The sequence below is a fragment of the Coffea arabica genome, chromosome 5e (assembly GCF_036785885.1).
Source record: "Coffea arabica cultivar ET-39 chromosome 5e, Coffea Arabica ET-39 HiFi, whole genome shotgun sequence".
NCBI classification, from domain to species: Eukaryota; Viridiplantae; Streptophyta; class Magnoliopsida; order Gentianales; family Rubiaceae; genus Coffea; species Coffea arabica.
In genome coordinates this window covers 49,607,515-49,627,455 of record NC_092318.1, presented here as the reverse complement: position 1 = coordinate 49,627,455, position 19,941 = coordinate 49,607,515, and the positions used below count along the sequence as shown (strand labels likewise).

General features: G+C 37.1%; 1 protein-coding gene across 1 annotated transcript; it reads right to left on the bottom strand.

Annotated features, from left to right (window-relative positions):
- Positions 1 to 594: 594 nt before the first annotated feature.
- LOC140006674 (callose synthase 7-like) lies at positions 595 to 19,852 on the bottom strand. Its single transcript, XM_072048990.1, has 42 exons — positions 19,114 to 19,852; positions 17,490 to 17,590; positions 16,606 to 16,712; positions 16,413 to 16,500; positions 16,209 to 16,319; positions 15,958 to 16,080; positions 15,421 to 15,510; positions 15,194 to 15,285; positions 14,967 to 15,090; positions 14,023 to 14,157; positions 13,862 to 13,938; positions 13,686 to 13,773; positions 13,469 to 13,594; positions 12,618 to 12,735; positions 12,092 to 12,423; positions 11,956 to 12,008; positions 11,668 to 11,728; positions 10,098 to 10,179; positions 9,958 to 10,007; positions 9,789 to 9,875; positions 9,583 to 9,687; positions 9,286 to 9,380; positions 9,001 to 9,082; positions 8,752 to 8,915; positions 8,496 to 8,619; positions 8,285 to 8,388; positions 8,067 to 8,169; positions 7,810 to 7,961; positions 6,088 to 6,197; positions 5,883 to 6,002; positions 5,713 to 5,781; positions 5,425 to 5,611; positions 5,229 to 5,340; positions 4,904 to 5,026; positions 4,723 to 4,841; positions 4,542 to 4,625; positions 3,750 to 3,862; positions 3,449 to 3,678; positions 1,905 to 2,702; positions 1,765 to 1,815; positions 1,207 to 1,392; positions 595 to 965 (listed from the first exon to the last, which is right to left on the bottom strand). The coding sequence occupies exons 1-42, from the start codon at positions 19,322 to 19,324 to the stop codon at positions 726 to 728; spliced, it is 5,727 nt and encodes a 1,908-aa protein (XP_071905091.1). The 5' UTR covers positions 19,325 to 19,852; the 3' UTR covers positions 595 to 725.
- Between the last annotated feature and the right edge of the window lie 89 nt (positions 19,853 to 19,941).

The following is a 19,941-nucleotide window of genomic DNA, read 5'->3' as shown; positions in this document are numbered from 1 at the left end:
CTAGTTGTTTTAGTTGATTCTGATAATAACAAACCGACCATGTTAACCAGTAGATTATTACATATGCTGCTAATGTGTTGCAGCAATGTATCAGCGCCTTGATTCAAGCAAAGATGGCAAAATGAATCCGAATTGTATTTAGGGTTTTCCTTTTTCTCCAAGGCATACAACACCAATAATCTTATCAGGGTTGATTTGAGGAATAAGGATCAACGCAACGCAAAAGACCTTGGAACAGGTAAAAAAGGTCTATGCATGGATGGATGTCTGCATGCGTTTAAACGTTTCTTCTAATGTTATGACCAGGGATGCTATGAGGTACGAACAGGGGGCAAAAGTTGTAGTATAAACCTTGGAACGACAAGCACATATGTAAGAATGTTTTCGAGTCTGAATTTTCTCTAAAGAGTTTGGATATGGGATACCATGGAAAGTGGAAAGTAGTATATTCTCGGATACATCAGCTTAGGAATAGCTTACCAGATATGCAGGTAAAATTCTCTGTTCAGAAGTAATAACAGCTTTTAGCTACTGCATGGACGATGTATTTCTCATCCGAAAGAATATGACAGTGCCTACTCTCAACCAGAGATCTTAATGAAATTTGAGAATGTTTCATTCATCTTCTGTAGTAATGGAGTACAGGATCTTCTAATCCATAAGCTTGATATGAAAAGTGGGACAAGAATTCGAAACGATAGCAAGTGAAACATAGTAAGTAGTATTCAAGTGGATAATGCTCTTTCTTTCCTTCCTGCAAGAATCATTGAAATTTGAAGCCCCCTGCTAAATGCTTGGTTGAAGAGCAGCCGTGTTTGGAACTCTGATACGAAAGGGAACCAGGACAATACAGCAACCGGCGCGAATAAAACGAGGCCCATAATGCATTCATATGCTCTAGCCAGCTCCATCACTGAATCCCAAAAGCCTATTCCTTTTAAACAGGGCCTGATTGCTTGAGCGATCTTAAAGGAGAACCCAAGGCGTTAGATCACAACGAATGACGTGACAGCATATTCAATAAGTAAAGACTGACCGAATTCATAAATTGAAAGGTTGCGAGCAAATATTGTCTAATGCTTGTGTTCTTGGAATATCACTAACTATGCAGGTCAGGTTTGATAGCTACAAGAAACCAACCTTATACTTGTATCTCTACAGAATTTTCTGCAAAAGTACCTAAAAGCAAAAAAGAACTGAACTTACTAGAAGGATGGCCCAGCCTGTAGGCGCGAAGGCAAGAATAGCAGCAAATAGGTCTCTTATGGAGAGGCCACAGACGACAAATAAGACAGTCATAACTGATACAAATCCAAGGAACAATAGAGCTTTCAAGATCCTGAACATGAGCTGAAAGTCTGTGCCAAATTTTCGTCTGCCCACCGATACCATCTGCTCAAAGAAGATTACGCAAAAAGAAACTAAGAGCTGCCCAAATGACTAATAGATGAAACGAACAATAAGTTTCAAGCAACCTTAAAAAGTGCATGCTCCTCGTCCATAAAGGCTAAGGTGATAGCACTCAGGATTATACATGCATTTTTGTGGTTGCGTACATATGGACGGTTAAAATGTGATCCAAAAAGATAAAGAAAGTTTTATGTCAAAAAGGGACAGTATAATAAGGAGAAATGATGCCATGGGATTGTGTGAAATGGCAAGGTCTGACTGTCAATAAGCCTTAACTGATCAGACAGTATTAAAAGTATCTGTAGACATAATTAGATTCATCTATTTAGCAAAGCTCTGAAAATTGATGCGAACCTTTAAAGCAAGGAGTACAGTTGCCATGACAAACCAAGACAGTCCATAAACCTGTAAACATCATTTTCAGAAAATTGTAAGGTGGTGTGACATATAGAGTACAGAGGTGAGATAAAAAAAAAAAAGCAGAGAATTTTTACCAGAAAGCTTGTGCTTCCATGAGATATATCAAGGTGATAAACAATTCCATATTGGTATATGAAAAAGCGAAGTGCAAGGATTATTTCAATCACTCTGCCCCTTATATTTGTGGATTTTAAGGGCTCCTGTTCTCCATCCCACCATGCTTCCCAACTTTTATCTGGTGATATTGCAATGCCACCACGATTTCCCATCCACCTTTTCCAGTCTGTCCAATCATCCACAGTTTTCACCCAATCGAATCCAGATGGATTGAACACAAAAGGGGCAAACAACCAGGAACCAACAACGAACCACATTGAAAATGTAACAAACAAATATAGAGTTGAATTGCGATATGATTTCCCATAGACCTCATAAACAATCAGTAATATCAACAATTCTAGGCCTTTCACAAAGTGACTGCGAGAATACATTCTGTAGTTTTCAGCAAACTTTGCATGAAAAACTACAAAACCTCGACCAGTAGCCCGGTACTTAGAACCTCCATGCAAAATTGTTCTACCAAAATAATGTGCTTTTGTTCCAAGATGAAATGTGAAGAACACTGACGAGAGTTGAAGCTGCATGATTATAAAATCACCCAGGGCATTACGAAATCCTCGTTCCAGGCCAATTTCCATAACCATGGGCAGCACTAGTAACAAACCAAGCTGAAACACAGACTGTGTAGCCAAAGCCTCTTCCAGTCCTTTGCTCTGGCGAACAGTTGGATCTTCCAAAATACGTCTTTCCAACCCACTAAGCACCATGTATAAACGCCCATATAGAAATATGTATACAGTGAGCACAGTTACCTGGAAAACAGATAAACTTTTAATCAAAGATCTACTCACAACCTAAGTATTCAGCATGAAGAAAACTATAAAGTAAAATGTAGAACAAAAAATTCTTGAAATGAGCAAGTTCAAGAAGTAAAGGATCAAGCTTAATTTGTAAAGCAATGAAAAAGCTTAGTAAGACTAGTTGATTGAAGAAAAAAAAAAGTTTTCAAGAAACAAAAGCAGCAAATTGGAAGTAAACAACCATCATCATATGCTGATCTTGCCATTTAATGGAAGGACGTGTGAGGAAGAGGAATCATTGTAACATTTTTCACGAAGCAACTAGCTAAATATTGAGTCTTATTAATGCTCTTGTCAGATTAACTTTATGAGCTGAACAATGTGTGAAAAGCAATATTTGGTTGTTAATTTCTTGACTGATGCATAGAACACCTCACAGACTAAATTTGCAATCATCCAAATTGACGTAGAGGTCCTGCTGGACAAGCATTTTCATAGTGATCGTTTCTTTATGGATTTCTTTTTTCTGTTTTGTTTCTTTATCGGTTGATATGCGACATCCATATAAACACCGTACTTAATTCATATATGCCACACCCTAAAGGAAAGAAGCATAATTTACAGCAAATTAGCTCCTGAAATTACAACAGTTACTTTTCCAGATTTAAACATTTTATATTGTCAGAATCTAAAGATTTACTGTATATTTTTAGATATTAAAGAAGAAAAGTAGTGCAATTGAGACAGCTATTACTTACCATGCTACTTAAGTAAAAGCCAACAGTAGTGAAGTAGAATGACAACATCCTAAAGAAGTCGAATCCACGTCCAAGCCGATAAACATCACGACTGAGCGTCTGTTCTCCATTTCCATTTGCAACTTTTGCCTCAAATTGAGATATCTGATTCATCCCCACATCACGCCCTTTCCCCACCTGAATGTATTCATGATGCGTTACATATCCCCCTCTCAGAGTTGAATTGTAACCTGAAGCAATCAACCCATTCAGCTGGCCAATAATGCTTATCATACGGTTAGTCTTAAAGAATAAAAACAACCTGCAAATATATCTTCGCTCAAGTTAATAATTTTTGATGCCTTGCTTATGCCACCCCTGGTTATATGAAAGATTCTATCGAAAATATCAGGATGTCCGTAGTGGAACCGTACCCTGTGAGACATAAAACGTAATCACATCAACTGAAAGCAACAACGCTCAGATACTGTCAATCAACTTACTTTAATCACTTAATGCCATTTTACATTAGATTTATTGCACTTTCTGTTGCCAGAAATATCACATTTTCTCATAAGCTAATTGACTAATATATAACTTTACAAATAGAGCTGGCCTATGAAACAAGTAGATTAGATCATAGATATCTAAGATTTGCCAACTTTCAAGAAATTAAAAGTTGAGGGAGCTATAAAATATGAAACAATATTCTATAAAGAATTCATTGCAACGTTACACACTGTGCATCTATTTAACCTCCATATGGTTGTGGAAATGATAATCCTAAAATTCTCCTGGTACATGTACACACCAAAATCCCACTGAAGCATCTAAGCAATAGAATTTGTGTACTGGACAGGAAACAAGAATCAAATTAATCAGCAGAAATACATGAAATAGGTACTGCAAATCATATCCCTAGTGAATTGAGATTATGTGGCCACTTATTTGTCCGATGAAACCGCAGCAAAAACCAAAACCAGATTCAGACCGCCTTCTTGTGATTTTTTTTTATATGCAGACATTGACAGAAGCATTTGACCTGGTTCATACTGGACGTGGTACATCCTTTTTCCGAGGACTAAAGCAATAAGAGGTTTCAAAGAAACATTACCTGAGAGGGTTAGCCAAAATTCGCTGTCCAATAGTCACAAAACTTGTTTCCTGATTGGACATGAACCAAGCAAGTGAAGAAACACTGCAAATTGGGAAGAGCCAATGTGAGTATATAGCAATCTATAATCGAATACATATTCAGATTAAGACAAACTTTGGTGACAAAAATGCACGCCAACCTTCCAGTAAATATATGCTCCCTCAGTCCCAATATTGTTGGTGTTCGTTGTCCATGATGAATCTTTAGAAGTTCCTCCAATACATTTCTCATTTTGAATGCTTCCTCAAAATAGTTGTCCTACAGGAAAACAGTAAGCAATTTGGCACTTTATATAAATAAAGGAAAAATGAGGAACCTACCTGATTCATGTCTATAGTCTGCAAGGCTTCTCCACGGGTAAATATAATGGCATGATTTTGATTTTCAGGTTTCCCTTCACCAATTTCTGTTGGAGGCCCAGGAAGTTTAATACGGTAGATTTCCTGATGTTCCAATAGATGATGAAATTAAGAAGATATTCCTTGATAATGACAAAAGGTGAGCATTTGTCTATTGGAACCCAGTGATATAATAATTCACAAAAAAAAAATGAAGATATAATAATTCATAATCCTATAAAAACTTAACCATAACTTTTAAATAACTGTGTTTTATTTTGCAATTTGGCATAGTTAGACTTCATACCTCATCCAACTTATTCCCTCCCTTAACAAGAACAGAATAATAATGCTTGACAGATTTCCCAGCAACTGTGTCCTCTACTTCATCTATATAAGCAACACGAAGAGATGGATACCTGTAGTAGTTTGGACACTTCTGTCAATATTTTAACCATTATTTGCAGTTATAAGGCATTTAAATTTAGACCTTGAACACTTACGTCAACATGAGATTGAGAATGTTAACATAACAACTACGATCTCGACTTTCACTGGATTTCTTCTGAGCACCATAGATTTGACAAGACACAACATAGGTAAACTTCAAATCTGCCAAAGCTTGTGAACGCCTCTTAAGCTTCCTTTGAGATTCATGGCGCACAACTGCACGATAACTGGCAAATATTTCTGCAAGTGAAACGAGCATTATGTTTTATGAGTGTGTTACACAAATATGAGCACACAGTAACATGAACCAGCGTTTGAAACATGATTCCTGAAGCACCAACCATTCTCATTAGCCTCATCCAGAAAACATTGGAGCTCTAGAGCTTCCCTGTGGTACATCATCCCTCTGACTGGCCCCAGATGGAGAGAAACAAGTTGGCATGATAAAGAAATACATAATCATATCCCTGAAAGAAAGAGAAAGTAACGCAAGAGTTCTCTATTTATGAACCTGTTCTGGATAGCGTCTGCCCGCGATAAGATACCCACTGGCGTATCAATTCTGGTCTGTCTTTCTCAGTATATCCCCACCCTGAATCTTTGACTCTTTCTTCAAAATTTCTCCATTCATCTGTGAAGATGCAACATGAATTGATGAAAATGTCTGTTTAACCAATAATTTTTCTGCACTTTATTGCTGTCAAACTGTAACTTACCAGGATATATTTTCTGAAGGTAAAATAAAATTGAGATTCCATCTTCATTTTCCTGGTTAAGCTCCTCTTCTGAATAGAAAACATCTTCCCTATAATATGGAGTCAAGATGCTGAATAACAAGAGAGAACTTGGGTCAGAGAGTGCTCCAATCTCCAATACACCAAAAGTGACATGCATGGGGTAATCATCTGTGATGACCCAGAAGTAAATCAGCAAATGATGCGAGGATTTCTGGATGGAAAGAAAAGTCCCTATATAGTTGTTATGTCTTCACTCTTTAAAATCCTATATTTTCTTAAGCCACAAAATACAACAAAGTCATTTTAAAATATTCTCATCAACAGGAAGCTGTTTCAGTAGTCCAAATCAGGAACTCTAATCTAAACTCTACAGCATCACCAGGGGGATCTTGTTCAAAAGTTTCCCATGTCAGATTTCCAGTACGCTTGGTCTACAAAAAATATGTAAATGCTGCCTACAAAGTCATGCTGCACATAATTCGTGTCAAACTTTTCCATCATCTTACGATTGCCCTTGTAGCACTTTGCCCACTTAATAAGCCACAGATTGCTTACCCTAGTTTTGGTTTGAGAAACAAGTCAGAAACCATCTGCATCTATGGTTATAATTTATAAAGACTCAGTCTCCCTTGTTTACTTGGGGTAGTTTAATGCTCATTGTCTTTCTGAATCTCATTTACAAGATTTAAGGTTAAATCTTAAAGTATCTATCTCTGCCATGAAACTCCCATCCCAAATTAAAGCTAAAACTGGCAAAGAGGAAAGCCAAAAAGCTACAAATGAAAAGCATAATTCCCTTGATTTTCTGTTCATGTTTCACATTTGTGATCCTAGGATGATTTGTAAGCAGTTGCAACAACAGTTAGCCATACTTTGTCTCAACAACTAAGGTCGACCCACTATGACTGCAGAGATGTGTTGAAAGTTGGAGGATCAACATTCCAGAACTCTGGAAAAGTCCCACGTACATATTTTGACTCTCATAAATACTTTACCAGCTGGAAGCAACTACTGCTTGGCCCACAGGCATCCATCCAGTCACACATTTAAGCTTTACATAAATACTTGTAGTTAGTCCTTTACATGTGTTTTTGGCAGGCTTTTGGGTCAGTAGAGAAACACTTAAGCGGTTGGTGACTTTGATAAGTGCTGCACAAGGTAGTATTCTTGCAGTGTAAAAAGCTACCAGTCGTATATCAAATTGATAAGAAATTATTGTTTACACTGCAGAAGTAATCACACTACAGCTTTTCTCTCTTCTTGATGGTTATAAGATCTCTTTCAAGGAAAAATGTCCCTTTTATTTCGAGACAGTAAGGCAACATAGGACACATTTTTCCCGCAGGTTCAATGTTCGAAACACCTTCACCGTTCCCTTCTATTGAAAAGGGCAACGTCGTTGATAATATGGCACAGACTGTAGACAAACTTCATTCATAAGAGTGGGAAGATTTTCAGTTTTTTTTTTCTTATTTCAAAAACCTGTATTTTATATCTTCTGCTATCTACAATATAAAGGGGTAAAGCTACATTTTCTTTATTTCTTTACAATTTAATTCGATTTTCTTAGATGGAGACAATTTTGCCGCTCTGACAGCTATTATTCAGGACGTTAACCAAAGAGAACTCACAATCAATAAAAGTGACAGATATTGTCACCATAAAAGCAAGTATTTCAAAACAACTTTAACTAAAACTAACCTAAAAGAGAGCATGTTGCGAACTTTTGGAGCACTTGGCATGTTCATAAAAAGGGAGTTTGCAAAGAAAGTGATTCGACGACGAGCTTCCAAATTCGTAGGCACATTTATTGCAGACTCCTTCACAGTCAGAAGTAAATGAAGCCTGACAGCCTATGCACAGAAGAAGGATGTAGATGAAGTAGAAGCCTAAGTATAAATAGGATCAATAGAAGAAAAGGAAACTATAACAGAAGCAAAAGACTGACTGCCAAAAACCTTTTCTCTCCAACCTCTGTGCCCAGTGAGCTCAAAGTTCATGTTTTCAAACCTCTGCTCTTTTCTCTCATTCTGGTTCCCTGGTGGACCTCTACTTACGATCCTAGACAAAAACAAACCCAGAGCATATCAAGAATAAGGGGCACTTCTCAAATGCAGACATAGTTAAATACAAAATATGGCAACTAAGAACCCATATTTACTGATAACATGCTTACTCATGTCCCTTATACATAATGTCATGAGTGATAATCTCCACAATATCCTGAACAACATTGATAACCTGGGATTTATATAGCTCCCCGTCCTCATGATCTGTTGTCTGCAAAACATATTAGTAGAAGCATAAGGATAACATCCTAATGTATTGCTTTGCTGGTAATAGATTTGAATGCTGAGGGAACAGAAAAACTACAATGCTAAACTCACCAAAAGAAATAATAATTTCTCTAGCTTATCATTGAGAAAAGGCAGCCCACTCATTTGGAACTCGCTCAAAAATCTCCCTCCCTCCATGCTATCATCTACCTCTTCACGTATCCGAGTAATGATCCTGTAATAAGAAAAGAAGCTCTAAGAGTCACAAGCATTATGAACGCGAGGCAAATGAAAAATACTGCCTCTTATCATGAAAGAAAAGATGGATCTAGCTTTTCAGCATTCAAATCCCAATAATGTGCCATACTGTTTATCCTCGCTCTCTCTGAAAAGGCTCTCTAATATATATCCGAGTGTCTGATAGCATTCAGTGACAGCTGAACGCATAAAGTCATCACTGGCAATCTTGTTGAACAGGTCAATATCATCCTTTCCTTTATAATCTTTTGCCATGTCTAGCGCTATCGGAATCTAACATGTATAGGTAAGAATGTGAGATTTCCAAATACATGAATTGTATTATCAAAATGAAATGCAGTAACCATCAACTATTCACCTTACTAGCAAGCAAGAAAGGCGGCCACTGGATCACAGAGATGTCACTTGCCACATATGGTACAAGCAGCAAATCTCTCTCCCTGACAATTTGAATTTTAAACAGAAATCATTTATTCCTAAAACCTTATTCAGATGACTTTATGTGATGCATATCTAATGACAAGAAGCCAGAGAAAGCAGATGGATAGTCCTGGAATTGATTAAAAAATAGGTGATGAACTTGAGTAAAAAGCAAATGATGTGCAATATTGAAAATGAAGAACCTTATAGAACAAGTCCAAACCTGTTGGTGATCAAATCCTCCATTCGCATCGATAGTATGAACTCATTCCACACCTGAGAAAATTTTGAAACACTCTTTCTATCCAATGAAGTTTCCTGTCAGAACCCATTGGGCCTCAATCAAATTGAAACAGATGGCTAATTGTAATAGTGAAAGGAAAGGAAAGGAAAGGAAAATGTTAAACCCAAAAATTTGATGCAACAAAGGGAAAAAATGCTTGTCACTGTATTTAACAATTTACACCATTTGAAGCCTACCATGAAATATGAAGGACAGTGTCAGGAGAAAGTGAACTACCTGCTTACGTTGTTTGATTTCCTCTTCTGAAGATGGCACAAGACAGTCAATGAAAGCAGAAGGAATAGCTTCAAATCTTGACCTTAACATTCCCAATGTCCTTATCTAAGAATTGAAAAAAGTATTTTTAGAGGATGGAAACAGCAAGATTATAGTGCCACCAAGGGATATAAAGGAGGAATAAGTAAGCAAGAAATAGCACTTACCTCGCCAAGGTGGCTGAACACTCCATATATACCGCCAATAATTGTATAGAATATAGCATACCAAATTTGTGTATCCATGAGATAAACCTACGAACCAATCAATTTTGTTAATGATTTATAGATGCTGGAATAGCTTTCCTCCTGATAAATGATCCTCCTATGCACCTACCAGGATGATTGGAGCCCAGATAGCAATCACAACACCGATATTATAATTACCTGCATCATGTCCAATTCCCAGTTCACAAAATTGCACCTGAGAATGAAAAGCAAAGTACAGAGTAGCTAAAAAGGCCACAAAGACATTACCATGCGGGAAGAACTCATGCCATTCATAATTACCAACTCTCAGATCCATTATGACCTTAGTTGGTTCAACCAGTGGCAAAATCTACCAAAAATGAACAAAACAATGGAGTAAAGTCAGACTTGAGCAATTTGACATAACTGCAAATCCAGAAGGTTATATGGAACATTTTGAAGTGCCAATAAACACTTCCATCTCCTTTTAGTTTCTAAAGACTTGCTGGATAATAGATGTCTTTTCGACAATTGGTTAGGTTGCTCCAAAGATAATGTAAATTTAGAGCCTCAACCTTAATTCATCTAAGTGTTAAGGTGATAAATGGTGTCCAATCTTCACACCTATCCAGTTGAGTCAGATGCCTTTTTATATTCTAACATAAATTGTTAGTGCATCAAAATTGGTATCCATAGTTCAGCAAACCATGATCCTCACATCACAAATCCTTCGTTGTTCATCATGACTATTGATAAAAACTAAGTGCCCCCTGAACAACTCCAAAACAATGATAACATTTAGGCAAGTACTTAAAAAATTCAACTTCTACATAACTTCCATGGAAATTTTCCAAAGAACAAGAGGATTGATGGAAAAAAATGGTCACAGAAAGATAAGGCACTCAATTAGGATGGAGAACAACTGAAACTTGTTGCAGTTTTGGATGAGTAACATAAGCAATAGGAAATTTCACAGCTGACGTCAAGTTGATGGTAAGGCGTAGGGCTACAATAAGGTTTGCTAAGGATGTGCAGTGATGACAATAAAGTCTGAACTACCACTTCCAAATCTTTGCAGAATTGTCTGTAACAAGGTAGCCAGGGTTGATAATTGAACAACAAAGCAGCAACAGTTGGACAGAGTGTGGCGTTCAGATGGGCATTACAAGATTGAGAAAGGAGTAGTTTTCAGGCTCAGTTGGCCTTCTCAATGAAGCTCAGTATACATAACGGGGAATTATATATGGAGCTGAAAGAGATTAAGGTGGACAGTGTCTCAGTTAAGTCCAGTTGAGAAGTTTAGTGGAATGAAGGGAGGAAATCCTTCCCTGCAAATCTGTCTGCAGAACTGCAGCAAAGTATGCCATACATATGGCCAAGAACTTGAGAAAAAGGAAAGCAATTCCAATCAGTTGGGGTTGGTCTAAAATGCTTGGAGAAGATACAGACCATCTATTAGTCTACCATCATAAAGCAGCTGACAGGTCTAATTTTTAGATCTACTTCTTCTGAAGCCAAGTGAGGCAATGAACCTACTCAGGTGCTGGAGAACTAGTTTGGAAGAATCAGAGTGACAAGAAGCTTGGCAACTAGCTTCTTGAGTGTGCTGAAGACTAGCCAGAAAGGAATAGAATAGCTTTTGAAACTAAAAACCAATTTGGAAAGATTAAAAAAAAAATTGCATCGTTGGTTCATATGTTGGCCCCCTAGGTAAATCTCCACATCAAGGTATATGCCAACGGTTTTCTAAGAGAAGTTATAAATATTCATGCTATATTCACTGTATACAGGTTATGGTAGTAAATAATGAGTATTGCTTGTCAAAAAAAGGAATAACTAGCGAAGCGGATATTATCACCTCAACATAGTAGCTGAATGCTAACTTGCTTATCACTAACATTATCCAGAAAAATGTGTACCTGAGTGGAGGAAGAAAATATTCATTTTTTGGTTAGAGAGAAGTAATGATTACACACACCCTTCCCCAACCCCCAATCTTTATCCAAACAACAGCATGATTAAAAAAAAAAAAAAAAAAGTAGGAAGCAGTAAGACATGCGTATCCTTGCTGCTGTGGTATAAAATTAGTACACATTTTACATGATGGTATGTATATATGAAAAAATAGAAGAATCTTATATCTTACTTCAGAAGCGAGAACACGTCTTCATGCATGCCTCTTCCAACATATAGCTTTGGCTGGAAGTCAAAGTTGCCACATATGAAAACCATACATATTGAAACTACATTCACTAGAAGCAAAAAGAGCTGTGTGTTCTTACTTGAGCCCACCACATTAGAAGGATAATGACATAACTATTCGAACGCTCCAGGGTTCTCCGCAAATAAGGAACCAGAAATAGGACAGCAGCCAATATGTTTGGTATTAAGTAGATTGCAACACAATAGTTATAGAGTGACTGGTAGAGCCAAGATCCTCCAAGATTACTAAAAAACCTGACAAGTCCAGTTGGATTCTCAACAGATCTAGAGTATGCAACTGGCATGACTACAACCCAGAAAGCTGCAACTGCAAATTTCAGGAGGTAGCGAAATATCTGGTTACATTTCAAGCTCCTCCATGCACGCAAGCTAAGAACTATATCCAGAGTTGCTGCAGTAATAATGGCAGAAAGAAAACAAAATGATGTTATCCATGCTCAAGAGGAATGAGGCATTATACACTCATAAAGAAGAAAATCTTTAACGCTTCCAATGGTAAGAAGAAAACAAGAAGAGTATCACCAAATTGAAATTGTGATATAAGACATAGGCAAACACAAGTACTGAGTAAGTTTTAGCTGATACCTCGCAGAAAATTTAGAACAGCAGCGGTAATGAAAATGCTCAAAACGCTCCTTATCACATCTGCATCAAAAATTCCAGCTAAGGACCCGTCCCCATGCCATGCAACAATAATCATTGCCTGAAACCATAATTAAAAGCAAAACAAGAAGGATAAAAGAGTCAGCTAATATAAGAAGAAAACTGTCAAAACTAAAGGAGTTTTAATGCTTTTCTCCACTACATTACTAAGACATCAATTCATGAATCTCTTATTCTGTGCATTTTTATTCCCAAAATATCTCCGTATCTTTATTTTGCTTCTCTTTCTTCCTCATCTCAATATATTTTGCTTAGCTTATAAAACCAGGAAGATTCCTACAGGCTTGTTGGAAGATGACCCTGTCCCATCTATGGACGTTTAATAGATTGTCAGAGCTACCATTCTAATGTTGCAGCATCATCAAATCATATTGCTAGATGCCCTCTGACCGTACTGTGTCCTATATATCAAATGGCTTGCCAATATCATCAGAAATAGTAATTTAAGTATTATCAGTCATCGAGTCTACCTGCCAAGGTGACAATACAATTTCAACCAGAAGATACGGTAGCTTTAGGAGTAGCTATGAAGTGCTTCCATGAGTATTATCTCTCAAACATTATAAGGGGTTTAATAGGTCCATATACATTTATAATTATTTATTCAAGATTGTTTTTTCCAATTCTGCCTCACAATGAGTATTTGTTTTTCTCTCGTGTCATCTTCTTTCATTTGTTATGCTGATGACTTTGAGAAGATGGAATGGCCAAAAAACATTTACCCAAAGTATTATTCAAGTTACTTAAATCATATTTATGGCACTCGGCAGTACCTGGAGAGCCAAAATAAAAAAGATCCACAGTCGATCAAAACTTCTGTAAAGGTGCCAAAATGTTCGGACTTCAACAAAATTCGTCTTGGGCTTTCTTTTTCTTGCTCCAACATGGTGACCACCACTCTACAAGTAGATGCTCACTCAGTAACAATAGAAAAGGTGTGAAGAGAAGAAATACTATGTCAAAAACACCATACCATGTATATAGACATACCACATTTTCTGGCTGTTTATCATCCGAATGCACAAAAAAATGTGAGTTTTTATCCATTGGCCATCCTAACTTAAAGCATTTTCCTGACCTAAAAAAGAAAGGAAGGCCAATTTACAAATCAAACAACAAGAGTTTACATGAAGCTCAAGATCAATCCTCCTAGTAAAAGAAATTACCAAAAGTACTCATTTAGGTCATCATAGTTTCTCCACACTGAATGACTTGCTTTTCCAGTTCTGTTTCTCCTGACTTCCTTTTCCAGTGAAGATATTTCCGTTAGGTGATAAAGCATGCTAATACATAAATCAAAGAAAAGGTAGCATTTTCTGTTAATCACCTTCCGCAGGACATCATATAAAGGAGTTATAACCTCCTGCAGGAAATGCTCCTCACTACGTGATGCTAATTGATATGCATCTCCAGTGACAGTGTGAGTATCATCGAATAAAATTCCTTGTAGCTCATTTGCCATCTTTACTCTCAGAAAACAAGAAATTAGGACCATAAAAAGAGACAAAAGTAAGCAACCAGCAGAATTAATGACTGATTCTGCTGTAACTAGTAAGATTTTCCAACCAAAAACAAGATGAAAGACTGAAACTGAAACTTTGTATATAACTGCAATCATTTACCACAATAGTTCATCAACTTCATTCCAATTTCTGACATCCATGTTCTGATGCAATCATTAAAAAGAAATTCGACTAACAAATTCCAATTACTGAAGATTCTTGGTTTAACGATCAAGATACTGTACTACACCTAGTATCCATAGAAACCAACTTTTGCAGCAACAGGATGAATTGATCTTAATGGTCACCCTTGTCCAGTGGCATCCAAGCAGACCCAACCAGAAACACACCCTACTGGTTTAATAGGTCCATATACTTTGTGAAGCCAGATTGATGGTTAGAAAACAAGCAGTAAAATACCAAGAAAGAAATGATGATTTCCTCTTAACAGAGAAATCTATTACAAAGATTAACACTACTGAATTTGATAACAAGAAGAGTCATGCCTACACTGACAAAGAAGTTCGATAATTTTGCAGCATCAAATAATGGGGTGAAGCTACAATTATCAGAAACTGAACTATACTGGAGAAGTTTAGTAAATGAAATAGGATGTCAAGTTTCGTTAACTATCATTTTGATGAGAAGAACAATGGAAAGAAGAAATTAAATAAGAGAGGAAACTAAAGAAAAGGCAAAATAATTCTAAGAAGAAAAAAGTCATATACATACAACTCCGGGTAATATATGCAAAAAACAAAAAACATACTTTGTGGAAAATATAACAGAGGCACTCTGGCATGAAACGAATATTCGAAGCTTCACCCCAGATAAGAAGATAAAGTCCAATGTATAGCAGCTGCAACTGTTGCTTGTTTGAACCATGTGGAAATCTGCGATAGGAACAAAGTAAAGGTCAAAAAATGAACTGTGGCAGACCATATTGAATTTGTAGGATCTAGTATCCGCTTCGTTTAGCTACAACTAGCAGCTTACACGAGATTAGAGGTACAGTGTAAGTATTTGCACCACGACTCATAATTTTTGAAGATTTTATCCAGTAGTCTCTGGACTGAGTTATCAGCCAACTGCAACAATTTTTGTTTGAACCATCAAAGCATGAAAATGAAAGTTGAAAGGGAAAAACAGAGAAGGAAATAGTTTCTCCCTGCTTCTATAAACTTGTTCAAATTGATGCTTATGAAGCAACAACTAAGTCTTACCTGCTCATAATGGTCATCCACCCTATCTCGTATGTCCATATTTGCAAGCAATAATATCAAGTGTTCTCGTTGATTTGCTACATTTCCCTTCTACATTCCCCAAAATGCGGTCAGACAACATAGAAAGATAAGCTGACCAGTATTGAATGTCAAACTCAACAGGGAAGTTAAATAAGAATTTCACAGAGAGAGATAAAGTGAAATGAACAATCCTACGAGTATTGATCCTCACTACCAGATCGGAAAGCCAAACTCATTGAAACAGAGATGAATATGCTACTGACATTGGCTTATTAAATCCTAAAAACCTATGACTTCTCCAGATAATCATATGCAAGGTAGCAGCTCTGTTGTTCTGGATTGGGAAACAACATGCTCTGAATAAATTAGCACAATCACAGCCAGAAACAAGGAATGAAGTCTGAAAGTAACTTAACACCATAAAGCAGTGGACTTAGCATCAAAATGAAAAACCAGGTCCTGGTGATTGCATTCTTGATTCTGGAAGAGTCGTCTAAAGTGTGCTCTTGAAGTTACCTGAAAGCCAAAGACGAGGTAAAGCCATTCAAGAATATCGTTGACTGATTTATACTTGTTCTCTGGCAGCCGGATTGAAGGAAGATTAACCACGTTCTGTAAAGCTCGATGTGCTGCATTAATCTAATGAAGCAAATAAGAAAAGTTATTACGATGGATAACAGAGAAAGAGCACGGATAGATACATTCAAAATGAGCTGGTCAAAAGGTACTATTAACAGTAAGATCGTCATGCACTGTTGTAATACAACCTCAGGAAGTTCCATAACCGCTGGTTTAATTCCAGCTGCATATAATGGAAGAATGTTATAGTGCTCATATTGTTCTCTCTTCTTCTCAACCTCTTCAGCGTATCGGTGTATCTACAAGCCTCAAACAGTTCTTATTAACTCTCAAACCACAAGCTGAACATTATTTTGAACTCACGAAGAGCTGCAAAACTACATAAATCATACCTCAGGGTCAATCCTGTGAGAAGGTAGCATTGCCTTGATCACATCATACAATACAGTTGCAACCTGGCACATCTTAGCCATCTCCTCTCTTCAAAGAGCAGGGATAAACAAAGAATTCATGAGCAATTAATAAAATAAGTAAGTATCAAAGAGAATATATGTTTTTGTTCCATAAAAATTAATCACTACTCACGGTCTTTTTGTATACTGGCCCTCTTCAATGTTTTGCTCATAGTAGCTCTTGTAATATCTTAGGACTTTTCTGGGATCAGTTTCTGGTCCTCTACCCTGTTCTTCATCCTGAAAACAATAAAAATTTAGACGTGCTCCAGTTTCAACGTTATCCCTCTTGTCAGGAAGTGTAAATTACTATAGCTAAGTGCTCAACTTAATGGAAGCACCGCATCATTGGATGCCTACTGATGTCTATTCCGAGCTACCATCTACCTTATTCTACAGTGCATGTCTCATCAGAAGGAGTTCACTTTGCGAGAACTATTTTGATAGATTTGGGAAAACAGAAAATTTGTTCCTAAAACCTTATCAAGCATCTAAGAATATTCTAACAAACTTCTATTTCTTCCATCCCAAGCTCAACATTTGCATACACTTGACTATCATCCAAATCTCAAATGTTTGGCACCCTTTGACTGTAACCAATCTGCCATGGAGTAGCCTCAACGATGTCACAGGTAGAACAATTGTCGTACTTCAAGATCTAATGAAATGGTAAAGAAAAGAAGCAAAAAAAAGGCTGAGATTACAAAGTTTCTAAGCATTTTCATATAGCCATTTTTATTCTGAGAGAAGCTAGCAGAATGTAAAAGTGGACATATAGGAAAGGATTGAGGACAATTACACTTTTCATGACAGCTGAATAAGCATTTAGTGGTCAAAGTTTAGAAGTAACTTCCACTGAGAAAATATTTTAAGCCAAATGAAACATGAGGAGGAAGGACACCAACACTTGGGATACTTCAATAGCACAATGAGATTGCATATGTCTAGTGAATGATCACCAAGAAGAAAAAGACCACGCTTAGCATAATAAAAGAAGTCCAAAAATATCAGGTCTACCCTTTCAAGTTTGCGCAACAGGTAGGTCTTAAACTGACGAACACCACGGCCAGTTGAACTTGGATCCATCCTGTGAGCTCTTTCGAATGCACGGAAGCGGCCTGATCCCAAAATAGAATCATAAGAAACTGAAAACATATTGATGAGGAATAAGCGATTCATGAGATGTACTTACAAGCAAAATGCCTTCTATGAAACTTTTACATGGGCTAAATGACAACACATTTTAGGAAGGCATGCAACCAAAAAAACAAAATTAATCACTGAAGATTAATGTTTGCTCTATATCATTTCAGAGGTGCACAGGCCGCCACCAAAAAAACAAAATTAATCACTAAAGATTAATGTTTGCTCTATATCATTTCAGAGGTGCACAGGCCCAAAGCATTATTCTCCACATCTAACATCCTTTCTGAGAGTAAAACTACTATGGTAAACCCACTAAGGTTGTAACAAGAATGACCTTTTGGTTTTTTGTAGACTATCCATTATCCATTCCCCATAGGAAGAGGTACCACTATTGCACCGTTGTTTCTCAAATTATTTTCTAAAAAGGCATTTCAGATGCCTTTCATCCTTAATTTTAACAAGCACAAAACTTAAAAAGGAGGCTTAAAGACAGTGACCAAATCATCAGTTCTATAGCAGCAGTTCAAAATGCTCAGACAAGAGTGATTCAAGTTTGATTGAGCCAATCCTGAATTAACGTTTTGTGAATGTTGGTTCTATAAAATATTCCTGCTTCAGGAAGATGATGTCTGATTAGTTGCTTCACCGCCCAGTCAAGAGTCCTAAACACAATCGTACAAAAGTCTTTCTTAACTCATGATAAGGGGTTAATTGAAGATCCTCAGGTGCATAATCATTCCTTTTGTCTTTCATAATGTTATTACATGAACAAATCTGTCTAACAAAAGAATAAAATTGCATCTCTGTGTAGCCTTTTTAGCATGTCTCATTGTAATAGGTGATACCACAGACATGTTGAATGAATCACCATGTGCTGAGTAAAACATATCAACAACATATAGGTTTATTATTTTGATTAAAGGAAGTTAATCACATCAGCAACGCATGAACAAAAACATGATCGGCAAAATCCTTTAAAAGGTAAAAGATAACTGATCCTGGAAGTAAGTAATGAGCACAGAAATTTCACAATAAGTCAAGCATCATCGGACGTCATGCTTATAATTTTCTCAAACCATCTTCAAAAGGGGATTTTGTTAGATACTGAGAATTTGAGGAAATTGACCTGGCTTATACAAACATCAACATATTAACATGCTCATTGTCACTTCATTTAGCCTTCTCAACAGAACCAATTAATTAAAACAATCTAATTCTAAAACAAATCAACTAACTAAACCAAAACTAATCCACGGATTGTACTCCCTTTTGCTTTCCTATAGTTATGTACACTTTTATGACCGCTGTATTCTACGCATTACAACTGAGCACTAACATTTCCATTAATCAAACAAACAAAGCAAAACTATGCACCAAAAAGCGACCTGATCATCAATGAATAAAAGTGTGGACAGCAATTATCAATATCATTAGTATAATCAATATTGGTGGGGCATGAAGTATGAAGAATGAAGCATGAAACAAAGTTACTTACAATGAAAGGCAATCCCGGGATTGTCATTTTCAATCTCATTAGCGACCCTGAGAGTAGGAGCAATGGAGGCCAAGGACGATGGCACCAACTCGCTGTCGGCTACGTTTCTGTCGGCGTCATTTTGTTCCAAATATGTGGGAAGCCTAGTGTAAGTCCTCCGAGGCCGCCCGCCTTCCACTTCATCGTTCCTCGTCCCACTCGAACTCGCCATAACTCCACCACCACAACCACTATCACCACTAAATGATTATGATGATAATCGAGATGATGAAGATTCTGAGCAACAATAACTAGAGTGATGCTCAAGAAAGTGCAAATTCCCATCTCTACATGAACATGAAAGTATATATATATATATGAGCACTAGATACTTTGGCGAAAAGGCGGGGCAATGGCAAATAGTGGCTTTTCTTTTTCTTTCGGTTTCTCAAGAAGCAAGAAACGAATTTTGATGGGATTTTTCCCCTTTTTTCTTTGGTTGATTGGTCATACGTACTTTTTCTGGAGTGGGAGGAAGTGCTTTTTGTGCATATGTGTGCTTTGCTTTTAGTCAGAAATGTGTGTGCAATTGCAATCTTCATTATTAATCTTGTACAGTTATGCAAAGGACATTGCCCACTGAGAAAGAGAAGAAAAGAAGGGATCTTATAAAGAAAGGAAAAGCAATTGGAGCTTTATTTTATTTGGGGATTCAAGGCTGCTCTGACCATGGCGGGAGTGACAAGTGCGAAAACTGTCACTGTCCGTTGCTTTCCTTAGCAGGGTCCGGACACAGCCTGGGACAGTTAGTTGATTGGGGAAGACTAAACTAAGCTAGCTAAGCCAAAG

Bases quoted from the DNA above. Each gene is read 5' to 3' on its own strand.
- LOC140006674 (XM_072048990.1), bottom strand. From the start codon at position 19,324: ATGGCGAGTTCGAGTGGGACGAGGAACGATGAAGTGGAAGGCGGGCGG. The intron at 9,876-9,957 runs GTAGGTGCATAG...ATTGGTTCGTAG, and splicing joins TCTGGGCTCCAATCATCCTG to GTTTATCTCATGGATACACA. The intron at 7,962-8,066 runs GTTTTTGGCAGT...TTCTGTGCATAG, and splicing joins ACAGAGGTTGGAGAGAAAAG to GCTGTCAGGCTTCATTTACT.